This window comes from Scyliorhinus canicula, unplaced genomic scaffold (genome assembly GCF_902713615.1).
Source record: "Scyliorhinus canicula unplaced genomic scaffold, sScyCan1.1, whole genome shotgun sequence".
In the NCBI taxonomy this organism is placed as follows: domain Eukaryota; kingdom Metazoa; phylum Chordata; class Chondrichthyes; order Carcharhiniformes; family Scyliorhinidae; genus Scyliorhinus; species Scyliorhinus canicula.
The window spans coordinates 16,062-36,974 of record NW_024055499.1 but is presented as its reverse complement, the minus strand read 5'-3'; the positions used below and the strand labels follow the sequence as shown (position 1 = coordinate 36,974).

Here is a 20,913-nt window from a genome sequence, read left to right as displayed (position 1 = left end):
GGTTCAGGATCTCTCTGTTGGACTGAGTTCAGGATCTCTCTGTGGGACTGGGTTCAGGATCTCTCTATGGGACTGGGTTCAGGATCTCTCTGTGGGACTGGGTTCAGGATCTCACTGTGGACTGGGTTCAGGATCTCTCTGTGGGACTGGGTTCAGGATCTCTCTGTGGGACTGGGTTCAGGATCTCTCTGTGGGACTGGGTTCAGGATCTCTCTGTGGGACTGGGTTCAGGATCTCTGTGGGACTGGGTTCAGGATCTCTCTGTGGGACTGGGTTCAGGATCTCTCTGTGGGACTGGGTTCAGGATCTCACTGTGGGACTGGGTTCAGGATCTCTCTGTGGGACTGGGTTCAGGAATTCTCTGTGGGACTGGGTTCAGGATCTCTGTGGGACTGGGTTCAGGATCTCTGTGGCACTGGGTTCAGGATCTCTCTGTGGGGCTGGGTTCAGGATCTGTGTGACTGGGTTCAGGATCTCTGTGGGACTGGGTTCAGGATCTCTTTGTGGGACTGGGTTCAGGATCTCTGTGAGTCTGGGTTCAGGATCTCTCTGTGGGACTGGGTTCAGGATCTCTGTGGGACTGGGTTCAGGATCTCTCTGTGGGACTGGGTTCAGGATCTCTCTGTGGGACTGGGTTCAGGATCTCTCTGTGGTACTGGGTCCAGGATCTCTCTGTGGGACTGGGTTCAGGATCTCTCTGTGGGACTGGGTTCAGGATCTCTCTGTGGGACTGGGTTCAGGATCTCTGTGGGACTGGGTTCAGGATCTCTCTGTGGGACTGGGTTCAGGATCTCTCTGTGGGACTGGGTTCAGGATCCCTCTGTGGGACTGGGTTCAGGATCTCTGTGGGACTGGGTTGAGGATCTCTGTGGGACTGGGTTCAGGATCTCTATGGGACTGGGCTCAGGATCTCACTGTGGGACTGGGTTCAGTATCTCTCTGTGGGACTGGGTTCAGGATCTCTGGGACTGGGTTCAGGATCTCTCTGTGGACTGGGTTCAGGATCTCTCGGTGGAATTCCCTAACACAGGAAGCAGTTGAGTCCAGAACATTGTATGTTTTCAAGAAGGAATTAGATATAGCTCCTGTGGTTAAAGGGATCAAAGGATACAGGAACAAAGCGACTGAGTTAGATGTTTGGCCATCATCATATTGAATGATGGAGCAGGCTCGATGGACCAAATGGATTTCTCCTGCTCCTATTTTCTCTGTTTCGATGTGTATGATAGATAGAATGGATAGATAGTATGCGCATGTCTGAGTGGAGCTGCTGCTTCTCATCAGCAATAACACAAATCTTCCTCTCTCAAAGTTAGGCACAGTAGCACAGTAGTTAGCACTGTTGATTCACAGCGCCAGGGACCCAGGTTTGATTCCCAACTTGGGTCACTGTCTGTGTGAAGTCTGCACATTCTCCCAGTGTCTGGGTGGGTTTCTTCCTGGTGCTAAGGTTTCCTCCCACAAGTCCCAAAAGACATGCTGTTATGTGAATTGGACATTCTGAATTCTCCCTCCGTGTACCCGAACAGGCGCCGGAGTGTGACCAGGGGATTTTCACAGTAACGTCATTGCAGTGTTAATGTAAGTCTACTTTGACAATAATAAATTATTATTAGTTCTTTGATTCTCCAATCAAGTGATTTGAATGGAACCATTCAGAGATTTTCCATCCAGGATGAAACAACAGGCTATGTAACCATGTGCTCTGTAAAACCTGACATCTACACAGCAAGACCCCACTTCTCTTGGAACAACATGAAGTGGCTGCTGCTTTCCCTTCCTCCTCACTATTATCCTTAGATCACAAATTCCATGTGTGCATAATCCCATTTTTGGCCTCCATTTTGGTCTTACCAAGAGATAGCAATGGATATCAGCTATCACAGGGATCAGTTCTGAAGTCATTTAACTCCAGGTTTTTCCATCTGCAATGGCGGGATTTGAACCTGGAACCGCAGAGCCATCTAGTAAACCAGGTCTCTGACAGGGACATATTTTATCTCGAGTTGCAGGAATCTGTCTTTCTGGTTTACCAGTCCAGTGACATTACCACTGAGCCACTGTCGCCGTGCCAGTTTATTTATTGAAACCAGGGGCTCTCCCTGTGAAATGTGCTGTCTACCCAGTTAATTCTTCAACTTGTGGTGATCACAAGTTAACTAGATGCAATACAACTGAGCAAACACTAGAGGGGGCACGGGAGAGCCATATAAATAGACGGGGACAGGAAGTGAGGACACACTTCACAGAGGGCAGCACTTGGAGCAGGACACACACGCCAGCTAGGAGCACTGAAGGTAGCCATAGGTAACAGCTCTGAAGAGAGAACGAACTCACAATAAAGCATCTTCTCCACATTTGAGACTACGAGCTTTATTAAGACACGAGTAACAACACATGGTACCCAGGAGTGGCTTCAGACGATTACTACAGGACAACTCAGTGGCAGATACAGAAAGCTCAAAATGGCATGGAAATCTCCTACTGGACATTTGACTTGGGAAGACATCGCTAATTCGAGGATGTGGTATGGATACCCAGATCAACTGGACCAGACTGGCACTGTAAGAAATGTCTGGAAAACGTTTAAACAAATGTTGATATTTATCTCACAGCTAATGATGTACAAGAAGCCTCAGACAACATTAAAATAGCAATTCCTCACCGCAGGCTGTAAATAGGAGAAGTGTATAATGGATTTAAATATCTCAAAAGATGAAGACAGAAACAGATATTACAACACATTACTAAACAAATTGAAGAGTACTGTGAGAAATTTGAACAGCAAGGCATGCTCAGAGTCCAAACTGCACAGAAGAGCACTGAGTGATGCAAAACTTAAAAAATCACGAAAGAACAAGAAATCGCGAATGAAAAGTACAGATCAAAAAGAAGAAATAACAAGAATTTCTCACAAAGCCAAAACGCTGAAACCCTGTCCAGATCGGGAAGAGAAGATTACTTACAACTTATAGAAGTCCAGTCCTGGTGGGAAAGAAAAATCCCTGAAATCCGCGAAAAAATGGCGTCGGAGCACATTTTGCAGTCTCCGGTAAGCAAAGAACTACAAATCGCGTCTGCGCATGCACCGGAACCGGAAGCCGCGCATGCGCAGTTTAAAAAATATCGCGGGGCCGATCGTTATGCGCATGCGCAAGCCGCGCATGCGCAATGGAAACAAAACCGCACAGTGAAGGAGGAAGGCCGTGACCAGGTCCTCGGAGCTTTTAGAGTTGTTATCACAGTCTGACTGGTTAAACAGCTTCTCATCAATGTGAACTTGCTGGTGGGTCCGCAGGTGGGATGACTGAATGAATCCCTTCCCACACACGGAGCAGGTGAACGGCCTCTCTCCAGTGTGACTGCGTCGATGCATTTCCAGCAGGGATGGGTAATTGAATCCCTTTCCACAGTCCCCACATTTCCACGGTTTCTCCGTAGTGTCGGTATTGTTGTGTCTGTCCAGTTTGAATGATCAGTGGAAACCTCGTCCACACACAGAACACGTGTTTCTCCTGGCAGTGAATGGTGTGATTTATTTTCAGGCTGTGTAACTGGTTAAAGCTCTTTCCACAGTCAGTTCACTGGAACACTCTCACTCGGGTGTGTGTGTGTCTCGGTGCTTTTCCAGTCACACTGATGTTTGAACTCTTTTCCCACGGACAGAACAGACAAACATTTCTCCTTCCACATTCAAAGACCGATGGTATTCAGGTGCTCATGAATTGAGTGACTCTGTCAGATCTCGATATGATGTTTGGTTTGAGTTTCCCATCTGCAAATCATCGTCCTCTTGTACCTTGTAAAAGACATTGACAGTGTCAGTATTACCGTTAGTACAGGATAGAAATTTAGAACTGACAATTCCAGTTTCTATGATTTTTTTCTCTCTCTTGTTTCCCCAAACTTAGAACATAGAACAGTACAGCACAGAACAGGCCCTTCGGCCCTCATGTTGTGCCGAGCCATGATCACCCTACTCAAACCCACATATCCACCCTATACCCGTAACCCAACAACCCCCCCCTTAACCTTACTTTTATTAGGACACTACGGGCAATTTAGCATGGCCAATCCACCTAACCCGCACATCTTTGGACTGTGGGAGGAAACCGGAGCACCCGGAGGAAACCCACGCACACACGGGGAGGACGTGCAGACTCCACACAGACAGTGACCCAGCCAGGAATCGAACCTGGGACCCTGGAGCTGTGAAGCATTTATGCTAACCACCATGCTACCCTGCTGCCCATCATTGTGGTCCAATCAAACGTCCTTCTCAACTAAACCAGAATGTTGTTTCCAGTGTGTATGAGACATTCTGTACCCTGAGCTGTCCACCAGTGTGGAAGGTCTCAAGTGTTCCAGTAGACACCGCACGCCCCCTCTCCAGGACCACCCAGGAATTGACAAGACCACAGAAGAGGAAACGACAGCCAGAGCTACCCCCTGCCGCTCTGTAAATTGCTGTTTTAATCAGGCCCAAGAGCAGGTCCAGGAGCAGATCCTGTGACTTATTCAGTCCCTCCACACTGGGCAGGCACTGATTCGGAGTGTGGGATTGAAGTGTAAACCAAATGGAGAAGCAGTTCCTTCAGGTAACTATACAGGGGCTATATAGCTGATTTAGCTCAGTGGGCTAGATAGCTAGTTTGTGATGCAGAATAAGGCCAACAGCGTGGGTTCAATTCTCATACCACCTTACCCAAACAGACGCCGGAATGTGGTAACTAGGGCTAGGGGCTTTTCACAGAAACTTCATACTTGTGACAATAAAAGGTTATTATTATTAGGGGCTGTAACCTTTGACTGAAAATAAATATGAGGCCCAAATTGGGAAGCATTGCTGTCTCACGGTGCCAAAGACCCGGCCCCGGGTCACTGTCCGTGTGACATTTACACATATTCCCCGTGTCTGCGTATGTCTCCCCCCACAACCCAAAAGGGGAGCTGAATTGGCCACGGTATATTGCCCCTTAATTGGAATAAAAGAACTGATGCTTTAAATTCATTTAAAAAAAATAAAATTATATGACCCAAATACCCGTCTAGGCCGCGAACATCATGCCCAACCCGAAAGTGGGAAATATGTTTTGAAACGTGCTGTCCTGGATGGTGTCTGACCCGGACACTAGGACCCGGTGAGAACAGAAACCTGAAGCTCCGCCTACTCTCTATTGCGTCTTAAGGCCACAGCGCATGCGCTCCGCGCTGAACCAGAATGGCGACCGTTATCCAGAAGCTGTGCCTGGGGGAAAAAAACCCAGAACTGGAAACGCGGGACTTGCAGAGTCTCATTCGGGGTTTGAGGTCCTCACCAGGTGTTTAGAAACCCTCCCTATCCAGATCCGTCCCCATCGCTCCCTCAGAGTTTCCGCATCCTTCCCGCTGCAGAGACGGCAAAAGAGCGACTCTCCCCATCGCCATTACTTACACTGCGCATGCTCCCATACTGGGCGATACTGCGCCTGCGCAGTACATTGCTCTGGTGTGAATAGGGGACATTCACTACCGCGGGGAATGCTGGGTAAAAACTCGCCATCGAAAATACTAAAACCAACGTGAAAGTGCTGGAAAATCAGCAGGTCTGGCAGCATGTGGAGAGGAAAGAGCTGTGATGTGGATATTGGGGGAAAATGGGAAATTTATAAAATTAGGAACCAAGTAATACATAAACCCATGTGTACAGACCCTTCATTATCCATCAGAAAGATGGAGTGATGATGTGGAGATGCCGGTGTGGGACTGGGGTGAGCATAGTAAGAAGTCTGACAACACCAGGTTAAAGTCCAATAGGTTTCAAACACTAGCTTTCGGAGTACTGCTCCTTCATCAGGTGATTATACAGGGGCTTATATAGCTGGTTCAGCTCAGTGTGCTAGATAGCTGGTTTGTGGTGCAAAATGAGGCCAACAGCGTGGGTTCAATTCCCGTAAGATGGAGTGGTAATTGATGGAGAATTTCAAATTCCCCAAAGTATTCCAAAGCAGCAGCAATGACAGAGTCCAATGCAAACGCAGAAGGTGGGGTGACTTGAGTGAAGCATTTCGGTGATGCAATGGTTAGCACTATTGCACAACCCAAAGATGTGCAGGCTAGGTGGATTGGCCACGCTAAATTTCCCCTTAATTGGAAAAACTGAATTGGGTACTCTAAATTTATTTTTTTTAAATTTAAATTTAAAAATGTGGTGTAGGAGCACTCACGGTGCTGTTAGGGAGAATTCCAGGAATATCCTGGAGGAATGGCAATATATCTCCTTGTCAGGGTGGTGAGTGGCTTGGAGGGAAATTTCCAGGTGGTGTTTTTCCCCAAGTGTCTGCTGCCCTTATCCTTCTCGGTGGCAGTGGTCATGGATTTTATTTTATTGCAGGTTTGATATAGATTTTTTTTTAAATCTTTGGAAGGACGTTAGTGAACATTTGGAACAATTCCAGCAACTCGCTTACCACTTCACCTTAGTTCCAACCCCACAATTTACCAGATGTGTTCAGCTGAATTTCACAACTTGTTTTTGTGGCTTGTTTCTCATGTTTCCCTCTTTCTGTTTTCACTTAATTTTTCAGGGTATTAGAAGATGAGAAATTTCAGACAATCATAAATCAAAGACCACGTCAAGATCTGACCCAGTCACTTGATTCTTCAGGATGAAAAAAATGAAATGAAAATAGCTTATTGTCACAAGTAGGCTTCAAATGAAGTTACTGTGAAAAGCCCCTAGTCGCCACATTCCGGCGCATGTTCGGGGAGGCTGGTACGGGAATTGAACCGTGCTGCTGGCCTGCCTTGGTCTGCTTTAAAAGCCAGCTATTTAGCCCAGTGTGCTAAACAAGCCCCTAAACAACACTAAAGGGCACCTCCGGGATTTGAACACGGGACCTCTCGCAAGCTTCAACACTGAAAAGCCCGAAGCGGGAATCATATCCCTAAACCAACAAGCCACTTTCTGAATATCTGAATATCATCAGCTTTTGAACATGGAAGGAAAAAGCACTGTTCACAGTGGGGTAAAACTGCATCTGTGTTGTGTGTGTGGACAAGGTTTCAACCGTTCATCTGGCCCGATGAGACACAAGCGCAGTCACAACGGGGAAAAACCGTATAAATGTGGAGACTGTGGGAGAGGATTCAATTACCCAGTTGACCTGGAAAGTCACCGACACACTCACACTGGAGAGAGACCTTTCACCTGCTCAGTGTGTGGGAAGGGATTCACTCAGTTGGCTGGCCTGTTGATACACCAGCGCATTCACAGCAGGGAGAGGCAGTTCACCTGCTCCTAATGTGGAAAGGGATTTACTCAGTCATCGGCCCTGCTGATACATTGGCACATTCACACAGGGGAGAGGCCAGTCACCTGCTCTGTGTGTGGGAAGGGAAGCACTGATCTCTCTGCTCTGCAGAAACACCAGCGAGTTCACACCAACAAGAGAGAGTTTAATTGATTAAACTGATTGTGGAAAGAGTTTTAAAAGACCACGCATACTGAGGGAGCACCAGTACATTCACACCGGTTCCACAACGTTCAGCTGCTCTCACTGCCGGAAGGGGTTCAGGACATCTTTCCACCTTGTGGCACATGAGCACATTCACACTGGAGACAGGCCATTCACTTGCTCTGAATGTGGGAAGGGATTTAATCGATCATCCAACCTGCAGAAACACCAACGTGCTCACAGTGATGAGAGACCGTTTAAATGCCCAGACTGCAGGAAGTGTTATAAAAGTTCTTTTGTTTTAAATTTAGAGTACCCAATTATTTTTTCCAATTAAGGGGCAATTTAGCGTGGCCAACCCACCTTCTCTGCACATTTTTTGGGTTGTGGGGGCGAAACCCACGCAGACACGGGGAGAATGTGCAAACTCCACACGGACAGTGACCCAGAGCCGGGATTGAACCTGGGACCTCAGCGCCGTGAGGCGGTTGTGCTAACCACTAGGCCACCGTGCTGCCCCGTTATAAAAGTTCTGAGGAATTGCGGCGTCATCAACGTGTTCACTGACGAGAGAACGTTCACGTGTTCTCACTGCGGGACTGGGTTCAGGAGAAAAGGCGACCTAACTGTACACCAGCGAATCCATACTGGGGAGAGACTGTTCACCTGCCATGTGTGTGGGAAAGGATTCACTTGATTATCCCATCTGGCTGCACACCAACATGTTCACATGACTGAGAGACTGTTTAAATGTTCTGACTGTGAGAAGAGCTTTAAAAGCAGAAAACTTCTGCTCACACACCAGCGTAATCACTCTGGAGAGAGACTATTCACCTGCACTGAGTGTGGGAAAGGATTCACCCGGTCATCCACTCTGCTGAGGCACCAGCAGGTTCACAGCGAAGAGAAGCCATTCACTTGTTCCACGTGCCGGAAGGGATTTACCCAGTCATACAACCTGCTGAGACACCAGCAAGTTCACCAGTGATTACAGGGGTGTGATTCTGCTGTTATTGCTGCTGTTAATCACATTCAGGACTGTTTATTCTGATAGTTGGAGTTTATTTCAGATGTAAAGCAGCATTATTCGACTTGGTGTGTGCCCCACAGCATCTCTCATTCATGTGTGAATAGATCATCATCTCTGCAAACCTTGGTTTAAATTTGCATTGAACTGAACATGAAAAATAAACAGATCTCAGTCCAATCCTGCAGCTGTATATTGACAGGGGAAAGCCTGTTCTGTAACTCGAGGATAAAGCTGTGTAAGCTCTGAATGTTTGTAATCATCAGGTTCGAGCTATTTGATAGACATCTGTTCAAAGCTGTTAACTTGCAAGATATTGAAGGAAGTACTCTGAAAGTAAACTCACCGATTTCTAACCTCAGACTCTGGTCCTGCTGTAATGAACACTCAGCATCCATTAGTGCTGATTTACAGTGAATCACTGAATATTCTGTGGGATCTTTGTTACTTGTTTTGTGAAATATCTCTCCCCATTAGTGCTGAACTGCTGGATAACTCGGATTGCACTTGGACATGATTTGGATTTAGTTTAAAGATGTGCAGGTTAGCTGGATTGGCTATGCTAAATTATCCCTTAGTGTCCAAAGAGGTGCAGGTTAGCTGGATTGGCTATGCTAAATTATCCCTTAGTGTCCAAAGAGGTGCAGGTTAGCTGGATTGGCTATGCTAAATTATCCCTTAGTGTCCAAAGATGTGAAGGTTGGGTGGGATTACAGGGATAAGGCAGGGTAGTCGTCCCAGGTAAGGTGCTCTTTTGGAGGGTCGGTACAGACTGATGGGCTGAATGGCCTCCTTCTGATTCTGTGTCAATAAAGGGTCTGTGTGCCTAGATAAATTGTTAATTTGTAGCCGATAAACAATGTTTATGTCCTGACTTGTCGTCTGGCGTCTTCGTGATTTGTGAGGAAAGATTTAATTCACTCACTTAGCAGCTTGAGGGGAACCAGACTGAGGTTTAATGAACATAATGAGCAGGAATAGGCCATTCGGTCCTTCGAGCCTGTCCTGCTATTCTTGTTTTATTTGTCCAGGGGATGTGTCTATCACTAGCTGAGCCAGCATTTATTGTCCATTACTAAATTGTCCTTGAACTGATTTGCCATTTCAGAGGTCATTTCTGTGGGTCTGGAGTCACATGTAGGCCAGACCAGATAAGGGTGGCATATTTACTTCCCTGAAGGGCATTAAATAGGTTTTAACAACAATTGATAATTGTTTTCATGGTCATCATAAGATTTTTAATTTAAGATTTTTATTTAATTCAAATTTGACCATCTGCCATAGTGTGATTCAAACCCAGATCCCAGGAGCAGTCCCCTGGGTCTCTGGGTTACTGACTCTGTGACAATACCACTACACCACCGCCTCCTCGATCGTCACTGATTGTCTACTCCAACTCCACCTCCCTGTACTCTCCCCATAGCTCTCAATTCCCTTTATACACAAAAATATATCAATTTGTCTTAACTACACTCACTGACTGAGCATCCATTGCTCTCTGGGAGAGAGAATTCCAGAAATCAGAACCTTGGTGAAGAAATTGCTCATCACAATCTGAAATGGGCAACTCTTTATTCTGAGACTGAGAGTCAGTGTCCCAGATTCCCCAGTCAGGAAAATAAAACATCTTCACAGCGTCTAACCTCTCCAGACCTTTATGAATCATATGTTCTAATGGGATCACCTCTCATTTTTCTAACCACCACAAAATTTAGGCCTAGTCTGATTTTATCAGTACCCAGTCACCAAGTCCCGAATAATAAGGATAGATTCTAGCATTTCGCCTACACTTGATGTTTGGCTAACTGGACGGTAGGTTACCATTTTATCTCTCTCTACTTTCTGGAATAGTGAGTGGAGGATTCTTATGTTTTCTACTTTTCAGTCCTTGGAAAGTAAGGAAGTAGGGTGTCTGGACCAGAGGATGTAGTCACCATTTAGTCCCATTAATTTCTCCACTCTCTATTGTTATGGGCCAGGGTTTAGAGAACCCCAAAGCGTATCATAGAATTCACCTGACCTACAACTTTTAATAGATTGTGGTATGGGGAGCACACGACCGACTCTTCAGGTACAGCAGAAATGGAAAAGTATTTTTTTAAAGCAAAACAATGTTTATTCTATGAACTCAAGTTAACCTTTTTGAAACATAGTGAACATCTTAGCAACCATTAATTCAAATACAACCCCCAAAGAATACAACACCAAGTAATGCTTGCGCTGTCCTTTTAACATCTAGAAGACTTACAAAAAACAACCTTTTAAAAGAAGATCAGGTTAAAGTCACTACTGAAAACATTTATAATTCTGAATTCACCAAATGATCAAGAGATAGTGTTTTGATGGCAGAGAGAACAGCAGAACGCCAACTTGGTCTGGCTTTAGCTCCAACACTGAAAACAAAACTAAAACACACCCTGCAGCCTGCTCAAAAACGAAAGTGAAAAGCAGACAGACAGCCTAGCTCCACCCACTCTCTGACATCACTGGAGTAGTTATCACCCATTTCTTAAAGGTAGTCTCACATGACACTATTTCTATAGGTTCCTCATTCGGACTGGATAAGGGAATCTGTAACCTGCATCTGCAAAGCTGTCTGCAGCTCAGTCAGGATTCATGCAGCTTCCACTCTTCATCAATCAAACACATTTTCAATGGGAATTAAATGGACCTTCTCATTTTTTAAACTTTTATTCACATTATAAATGTCAGAAAGCATCATTCAATCAACAACTTTTCTGTAAAATTCTATAAAATGATGTTGAAACGTGTGTCTGACTGGTTTTTCATTATTACTGGCATTTGATTAACATATTTGTATTGTTGACCAATTTTTTAAAAGTTGACTCTTCCTTGTATTAATGTTGCCGTCCGCCCCCTGCATTTAACCCTTAGTTCCCCCTTGTAATTAGAACGTTTTTGTTTCCTACGATGATGACAGATAAAAAGTATTTGTTTTGTTTCTGTTATTTCCTTATTTCAATTATAATTTCCCCTTTATCTGTCTCTCATTGGGGCATGTTTACTTTCACTCATCTCTTCCTATCTACACACCTGCAGAAATATCTGCTTTGTAAACTCCACGAGTCCAGACTCAAATTCCCATTTACATTTAATTCAGGCTGTTGTTTCTCAAGTCGATGATCCCGACCACTGTGATCCCACTCCTTTTTTTAAATTGTTTTCTTTTTATTACTTTATTAGAGTTACAAAGTCAGATTTCAGAGTGTGGACAGGGGCAAACCCCTAATCCAGCTCCTTGCCTGCTCCAAAAACCAATTCAAATTGAATCCAATTCATGGTCCCCACGAAAGCGACATCCCAGATCCAGGCACTAGAAGGATGAGGGGGGATCTTATTGTAACTTACATGATACTGTGAGGTCTGGATAGAGAGGACGTTTCCACTTGTAGGAAAACTAGAAGCAGAGGACACCATCTCAGGCTAAAGGACGATCCTTTAAAACAGAGATGAGGGGAAATTTCTTCAGCCAGAGGGTGGTTAATCTGTAGAACTCATTGCTGTAAAGGCCGTGGAGGCTAAATTACGGAGTGTCTTTAAGACAGAGATACATAGGTTCTTGATTAATAAGGGGATCAGGGGTTATGGGGAGAAGGCAGGAGAATGGGGATGAGAAAAATATCAGCCATGATTGAATGGCGGAGCAGACTCGATGGGCCGAGTGGCCTAATTCTGCTCCTATGTCTTGTGGGCTTATTACACCTGACCTCATGCTGACCTTAGCCAAAAGGCCGAGAGGCGATGTGATTCCACTCCTAACACCACTTGAAAGATCCAGAGTGAGGAATCATTACCCAAAAAGAGGATTGAGCTCAGGAGTGATTTTAAAACAGTTTATTGGGAAGCAACAAACTGGAGTTAAATGGACAGAAATAGTGTGTTTTAGGTGAGGATGGTTTCTGGCTCCTGGAGGACAAACAGAAGGATGGTGCCGAGTGAGTGTTGGTGTCCATGGCTGGTGGCTGCCGTCTCCTCTGAATGGTTCACTGGTGTCGGTGTCCATGGCTGGTGGCTGCAGTGCCCTCTGAACGGTTCACTGGTGTCGGTGTCCATGGCTGGTGGCTGCCGTCTCCTCTGAATGTTTCACTGGTGTCGGTGTCCATGGCTGGTGGCTGCCGTCTGTGAACGGTTCACTGGTGTCGGTGTCCATGGCTGGTGGCTGCAGTGCCCTCTGAACGGTTCACTGGTGTTGGTGTCCATGGCTGGTGGCTGCAGTGCCCTCTGAACGGTTCACTGGTGTGAGCCAGATTTCGATGTTTGGGTGAAGCCAATCACTCTGAAATCTCCTTGTTCTTGAGAGCCATTGTTAATTGTTGCACACAGTTGGGTTACGACTGGCTCATAATGTCCAATTGTATAAGTGTTAAAAATGTCTTCTTTCAGGGGCTGTGCTCAAGACATTGTCCTTGGCTGAGATAACAGGTCTGTCCTGTGTTTGTCAGTCAGCAAGTTGACATAGAAGCTTTCTTCAGAATACAGAGGGAGAGCTATTTCTGGAATATGCCATAAATTTCTGATGATTTTACATAAGTCGATTAAACTGTGATTCCTTACAATCTATTACTTGGATTGAACTTGTCTCCATTCCTGGTCTGAGGGGATTTCTGGACAAGATGGGAGATGGGAAGGATAACACTCTGGACTCTCAATTCTCCACCAATTCCCATTCCCTTTCTGGGCGATAACGGAGGCTTCACTGTGTGTAATGTCCAAATCAGTGAGAATTGGCAGCAAGAGGTGATCAGCACTTTCTAATCGGAAATGTTAATCAGTGGAACAAATCAGACACTGAATTGTAGATTTTGTACCAAAGGTCATTTTGTGATTGAAGGAAAAGTCCAGAACATTGTTGTGAACTAATTTCCAATGAGAGTTTCTGAATTATGGGGAAAGATCACAGACAGCGTTTCCAGAATTCTGCAGCCCCGAGAACACAATCAGCTATAGATCCAGAATAATTAATTCCAGCTCAGCTAAACAGTGGATTAACATTAGCAGAAACAAACCCCATCTGTCAGAACGAATGTTATTCGGGCCTAGTTGTCAGTAACAGCGGCAATAACAGCAGAATCCAATCCCTGAGTCACTTGTGACGTCGCTGGTGTTTCAGCAATTGGGATGAATCAATGAACCCCTTCCCACACTCGGGGCAGGTGAACGGCCTCTCCCCAGTGTGAACCCGTTCATGTCTCAGCAGTTGGGATGAATCAGTGAATCCCTTCCCACATTCGGAGCAGGCGAATGGCCTTTCCCCAGTGTGAACTTGTTCATGTCTCAGCAACTGGCATGAATCAGTGAATCCCTTCCCACACTCGGAGCAGGTGAACGGCCTCTCCCCACTGTGAACCCGCTGGTGTAATGCTAGGTTAGATGACTGAGTGAATCCCCTCCCACACAAAGAGCAGGTGAATGGTCGCTCCCCTCTGTGAATTCGTTGGTGTACGATGAAGCTGCTAGAATGCCTGAAGCTCTTTCCACAGTCAGTGCAGCTGAATGGTTTCTCCCCAGTGTGAACTCGCTGGTGTTTCTGCAGGGTGGATGAAAGCCTAAAGCTCATTCCACAGTCAGTGCAGCTGAATGGTTTCTCCCCAGTGTGAATTCGCTGGTGTGACACTAGGTTGGATGAGTTAATGAATCCCTTCCCACACACAGAGCAGGTGAATGGCCTCTCCCCAGTGTGAACCCGCTTGTGTAATGCTAAGTGTGTTGACCGAGCGAATCCCTTCCCACATACAGAGCAGGTGAATGGCCTCTCCCCAGTATGAACCCGCTGGTGTATTGCTAAGTTTGACGACCGAGTGAATCCCTTCCCACACACGGAGCAGGTGAACGGCCTTTCCCCACTGTGAGTGCGTCGATGAGTTACCAGCTGGGAGGGGAAAGTGAATACCTCCCCACATTTCCACAGTTTCTCCATGGTGCCAGTGTCCTTGTGTCTCTCCACACAGAACAAGTGTACAGTTTCTTCCCAGAGCAATTAAGTTATATTTTTTCAAGCTGTGTAAGTGCTACAGTCAGTTTTCAGGAACACACATTCGGGTGTTCGTGTTTCTCGGTGTTCGTCCAGTCACACTGATATTTTAAATCTTTTTCCAAATGAGAACCTTCTTCTTTCCACATTCAGAAGCTGATGATATTCAGGTCCTGAAGAATAGAGTTATTCTGTTGAATGTTGATCTGATGTTTTGTTTGAGATTTCCGATGGCAAATTCTCCTCACCTTCTAATATCCTGTAAAAGGTGTTACAAAAGTCATCACTGTCAGTCCAGGATAGAAATTCTAAACAGACAATTTTAATTTCTCTGGTATATTTTTCCCTCTCTTGTTCCCCCAAAGCAGTAAATCCCCGTCCCACACACTCTCCCTCCTCCTTGGGCTGAAATCCAAACCCATCTCACCATCTTCTACGTTACTTTCCTCAACTCCAAGTTTTCTCCCTCTCTCTCCTCTGCCAGAGTTCAGTTCTCCAAAACACCCTGAAAAAGAAGTGCTGTCAGTCCCAGATAGACATTCAGAAAAGACCAAAATTCTTCTTGTTTCAGTTTGCTGTGTGCACATCTTTTTCCCCTTCTCACCCTGTATAGGAGTTTCCAGAATCCATGTTAGTTAATGGCGGTGGTGGCGTAATGGTATTGTCCCCCAGAACAATGCTCTGGGTCGGTCCCAGGTTCAAATCCTGCCACTGCAGATGGTGAAATTTGAATTCAATAAAAATCTGGAAAGGTTAATGGTGACCATGAAACCATTGATGATTGTTGTAAAAAAAAACATCTGGTTCACGAATGCCATTTAAGGAAGGAAATCTGCCATCTTTGTCTGGCCTATATGTGACTCCCGACCCACAGCAATATGGTTGACCTTTAAATGCTCCCTCAAGGGCAATTAGGGACGGGCAACAATGCTGGCACAGACTGCGACGTCCACATCCCATCAACGAATTAAAAAAATGTCCAGGAATCAATTCGCAAATTTCTCTCTTACTGATTTCTGAGCCTGAATGGTGGCGCATGCGTCCTCGTGTACATCGTCCAATAGAAAGATGGCGCATGCGCCTTTCTGATGCCCCCCCCCCCAGACAATGGCAGCCGTTACCTGAGATACTCACCAGGAAAGGTCGCTCAGCCGCAAGCACGGGTCCACTAACTGTTTATTCTGGCTTTGAATCTTCCACGGAGTGGTTATGAATTCTCTCAGGTTATTCTGCAGACTTCATTCCGCCCTCTTACTCAGCGGCGGCATTATCCAAAGCGCTGGCGATCATCTCCCATCCACTCTGTCCAGTTCCAGCATCAGTACTGCGCATGCTCGTCACAGCTCTGCGCTGCGCATGGAAGTCCCCGCGAGGAAGTGCAGGGGGCGGGGCAACTATGGGGCGGGGCCGCTGTCTGCGGGGGGCGGGGCTCCTGGCTCCGAGGGGCGAGGCCACTGTCTCCGAGGGGCGGGGCTCCTATCTCCGAGTCCCGGCCCTGCGCTCTGCAAGCCGCAGACGTCACCGCGGAACAGAGTGATTCCTATTGGCTGATTCAGGAAGGTTACATTATGACGTCACAATGCGGAGATTGTATCGGAGGAAATCCACGTTTGCCCCTTTTCTAAGTCACAACTGCAGCTTAAAGTACAACAGGTTTATTTCAAATCAGAAACTTTTGAAGGAGCAGCGCTCCGAAAGCTTGTGACTTAAAATAAACCCTTCAATGAAGCCTACCGATTGGCCCACCGAGCCTGCACCGACCCACTTAAGCCCTCACTCCACCCTATCCCCATCACCCAATAGCCCCACCTATCCTTTTTGGTCACTAAGGGCAATTTATCATGGCAAGGGTAATCCACCTCACCTGCATGTCTTTGGACTGTGGGAGGAAACCTGAGCACCCAGGGAAAACTCACACAGACACAGGGAGAACGTGCAGACTCCGCTTAGTGACCCAGCGGGGAATCGATCCTGGGACCCTGGCGCTGTGAAGCCACAGTGCTATCCACTTGTGCTACTGTGCTGCCCAAGGAAGGCAAATGCAATGTTAACACTCATGTCGAGAGGGCTAGAATACAAAAGCAGGGCTGTACTTCTGAGGCTGTATAAGGCAGGTAACATTTGGAGTTTTGGGCCCCGTATCAAAGGAACAATGTGCCAGCCTTGGGAAAGGGTCCATAGGAGGTTCACAAGAATGATCCCTGGAATGAAGAACTTGTCGTATGAGGACTCTGGGTCTGCACTTGTTGAGAGTTCAGAAGGATGGGGGGGGGGGGGGGGGGGATTTTCCTGAAACGTACAGGATACTGTGAGTCCTGGATAGAGTGGATGTGGAGAGGATGTTTCCACTTGCAGGAAAAACTAGAACCAATCTCAGACACAAGGTACCATTCTTGAAAGCAGAGATTTAGGAATTTCTTCAGCCAGAGGGTGGTGAATTTGTGGCACTTTGCCGCAGAAAGCTGTGGAGGACAAATCACCGAGTGTCTTTAAGACAGTGATAGATAGATTCTTGATTAATAAGGGGATCAGGTGTTCTGGGGAGAAGGCAGAAGAATGGGGATGAAAAAATATCAGCCATGATTGAATGGCAGAGCAGACTCTATGGGGCGAGTGGCCTAATTCTGCTCCTATATCTTATGGTGTTAGATCCTGAGTTTTTATTTTCTACAATAACCTTTGATATGACAACCTATCAAATGCCTTCTGGAAATCTAAGGACAGTACATTCACCTGTTCCCTTTTAGCCACAGTACATGTGACTCCATCAAATAACTCTGATAAATTGGGTAAATATGATTTCCCTTTCACAAAACCATAATCTGCCTGATTACCTTGAATTTTTCTAACATGTTCCCTATGACAGATGTTTTGCTGACTGGCCTGTCGTTTCCAGCTAACTGCCCCCCCTCCCATTGTGAATAAAGGAATTACTTTTGTTATTTTCCAATTTAATGGATTCCTCCCTGTATCGAGCAAATTTTGAACAATGAAACGGGTGCATCAACTCTCTCATTAGTTGCTTCTTTCAGGATCTTATGGTGAAGTCGACCCGAATCCAGGGTTTTGTCAGCCTGCAGACTCAAACATTGCTCATTAACACTTCCCTGGTGATTGTAATTTATTGAAACTCTATCTGTCTTTATATTTCTAGCCAGCTTTCTCTGGCACTCTAATTATTCCCGTCTTATTATTATTTTTGTGTTTAGATTTTATTCTTTATATTCTGCCTAATGTTCTGACCTGAAATCTGCCTTTGCGCTGTTACGTGCTTTTAAAAAAACATTGCTATGTCTTTAACTTTTTTAGTTAAAGACAGATGCTGTGTCCTCAACTTGGCATTTTCCATTCTTACGAGAATGTATCTATTCTGTGTATACTGAAATATCCCGTTCAATGTCTGCTACTGAATCTCTATTGACCTGACAATTTGAAAGTTCATTTTAGCTAGCTCTGCATTGATGCCCAAGTAATTGCTTTTATTTAATCTTAATTTACTCGTCTTGGATTCAATCTTCTTCCCCTCAAACTGCATGTCAAATTCAATCATTTTATAATCACTGTTACCTGGGGACGCCTTCACCGTGAGGTTATCAATTAATCCTTGTTCCACAATATCGAGTCTGGTATAACCTTTTTTTTTAATTTAGAGAACACAATTTTTTTTTCCAATTAAGGGGCGATTTAGCGTGGCCAATCCACCTAATCTGCACATCTTTTAGGTTGTGGGGGTGAAACCCACGCAGACATGGGGAGAATGTGCAAACTCCACATGGACAGTGACCCAAGGCCAGGATTCGAACCTGGGTCCTTAGCGCCGCAGTCCCAGTGCTATCCACTGCACCACATGTCACATATCTGGTATAACCTGACCTCTGGTTGGCTCCAAAATGTGCTGATTGTAGAAACTATTGCAACTATTCTGTGAAATCCTCACCTATGCTACCTTCGACCATCTGATTTTTCGAGTCTATAAGTTGACTAAAATCCTCCTTGATTATCGCTGTACCTTTTCTGACAAGCTCCCATTATCTCTTCCTTTACACTCTGTCCTACTGTGTCGTTATAATTAGGAGGCCTGCACACCACTCCCAGAAGTAAATTCTTGCCTTTATCATTTTTTATCTCAATTCAAACCACTCCTACATCCTGGTTTCCTGAGCTTAGGTCATCCCTGTCTAATGTGCCAACAGCATCAATAATTAACAGAGCCGCTCTTCCACCTTTTCCTAGATTTCTAGCCTTCCTAAATTTCACATACAGATCCTTTAGTTTTGTCCTTTTATTCTTTTTGTAGCGTTTATCTGATGTAATTTTAAATGTGTTCTCTCTGTCTCTTCCTGCCACAGTCTGTTTATCATTTCCCATATTCTTACCTTTCTCTCTTGTCTTACGCTTTGCTTTACCACATCTTCCAAAACAAATCCGAAAAGATCCAACAATGGAACAGTCGGTAACAGGACATCAATCAGTCTCCTCCTATCTTAGAGAAATCAAGGACTGGAACACTGTCGTCAACATAGAGCTAATCTAATTAATCTACAGAATATTAAACTCTGGCCGAGTCACAGGAATGATTAACATCAACTGAAACAAACTCTGACAACTGTCAGAATGAACACGGTTCAGTTCTGGATGTGATTAACAGCAGCAGTAACAGAATCCAATCCCTATAATCACTTGTGAACTCGCTGGTGTTTCTGCAGGGTGAGTGAACGAGTGAATCTCTTCCCACACACACAGCACGTGAATGGTCTCTCCCCAGTGTGAATCCGCTGATGATGCAAGTTTGCAGAATTGAGCGAATGTCACCCCACACTAGGACAGGCGAATGGTTACTCTCCAGTGTGAAGTCGCTGGTGTGTCAGAAGGTTGGATAACTGAGCGAATCCCTTCCAACAGCCAACGCATGTGAATGGTTCTCCTCGCTATGCATTCGCTGGTGTGCCAAAAGGCTGGATAACTGAGTGAATTGATTCTCACACTCGGAGCAAGTAATCGGCCTCCCCCAGTGTGAACCTGCTGGTGTGTCAGAGATTAAATTTGTTTTTAAAGCTCTTCTCACAATCGGAACGTTTAAAAGGTCTCATGTGAGAGTGAACAAGTTGGTGTGCAGTCAGATGTGTTAGTCAAGTGAGTCACTTTCCACACTCAGAACAGGTGAATGCTCTCTCCCCGGTGTGACTGCATTGATGAGTTTCCAGCTCAGAATGGTAACTGAATCCCTTCCCACATTCCTCACATTTCCACGGTTTCTCAATAATGCCAGCGTCCTTGTGAATCTCATGTTGGACGATGAGTTGAAGCTTCTTCCACACACAATACGTGCAGTTTCTCCTCGCTGTGAATTGTGTGGTGTTTGTCAGGCTGTGTAACTGGTTCAAGCTCTTTCCACATTCAGTTCACTGGAACACTCTCAGTCGGGTGTGTGTGCCTCTAGTGCTTTTCTAGTCACACTGATGTTTGAAATGTTTTCCCACAGACAGAACAAACATTTCTTCCATATTCAAAAGCCAATGATATTCAGATCCTGATGAATTGAGTGACTGTCAGATTGTGATGTGATGATTGATTTGAGTTTCCTGTTTATCGATCCACTCCTTGAAACCCTGTAAAATTAGTTTACAAAGGTCAGAAATTCAGAACAGATAATTCAAGTTTCTGGGTAATAATTGTTTCTCTCATTTCCTGAAGCTGCAAATCCCAGTCCCACGCTTTCCCCTTCCCACACACTCACCACAATGGTTCAAGGTCATTAATACTGAGTGCAGCTTTGAATTCCAGATTCTCCCTCGAATTTAAATTCCACCATCTGCATTAACACATCCATCAGTGAGAGAGCAGGATAGAAATGCGCCCGCCCCGCCATTCTCTCCTCCGGCTCCAGGATCAGTAAAGTGAGTTAAAGATAATTTCTCCTGAACAAATCCATTGCTCCATTTCCTTCCTGAAGCCACATTTGGCCTCTGGGGCCTGGCACCGGGAGAAAGCGGCAGCTGCCGTTGTGTTGGGTTGAGGCGGTGCCGCTAGTTTGTTATTGGGGGTGTTGAGGCCCCCACTGGGTGTGTGAAGCCTCCCCTCCCACCCACCCACCCACCCACTGCCCCTAACGCTGCCTCCGCTTATCCGCCTACTTCCCGCCTGAAGATGAGACAAACAAAGGTCTGTCCCTGGGCATGAGCCGCACTGCGCATGCCACACATCACAATGCCTGGGGAGTGATTGACGGCAGTTCCGGGCCAATAGGAAGAGGGGGCGGGACTGGAGGACTGAGCGGGAGCGGCTGGTCCTCCAACCAATCGGAGTGAGTGAGGGTGGGTGGGACTTCGACTGAAGCATGCGCAGTGCGGGTAATGGCGATGGAGAGAAGCTTTTATCTCTGATCCACAAAGGGTAAGAGGAATATTGTGGAACGCGGGGAGCGATGGATCTGGCTGGTGTGTGGAAAAGTTTTCTCA

The 20,913-nt window shown here is 45.8% G+C and overlaps 1 protein-coding gene across 4 annotated transcripts; it reads right to left on the bottom strand.

The window, feature by feature from the left end:
* Positions 1-11,138: 11,138 nt before the first annotated feature.
* On the bottom strand, positions 11,139-20,531 carry LOC119960410 (zinc finger protein 79-like). Of its 4 annotated transcripts, none has more exons than XM_038788123.1 (3): positions 20,193-20,531; positions 18,832-20,064; positions 11,139-14,714 (listed from the first exon to the last, which is right to left on the bottom strand). In XM_038788123.1, exon 3 carries the CDS (start codon positions 14,399-14,401, stop codon positions 13,568-13,570), a length of 834 nt encoding a protein of 277 aa, XP_038644051.1. In that variant the 5' UTR covers positions 14,402-14,714; positions 18,832-20,064; positions 20,193-20,531; the 3' UTR covers positions 11,139-13,567. The 4 variants fall into 4 exon arrangements, with proteins under 4 accessions (XP_038644051.1, XP_038644054.1, XP_038644052.1 ...); XM_038788126.1 differs by lacking the exons at positions 18,832-20,064; positions 20,193-20,531 and adding exons at positions 14,883-14,960; positions 15,060-15,227; XM_038788124.1 differs by lacking the exons at positions 18,832-20,064; positions 20,193-20,531 and adding an exon at positions 15,590-16,170.
* Between the last annotated feature and the right edge of the window lie 382 nt (positions 20,532-20,913).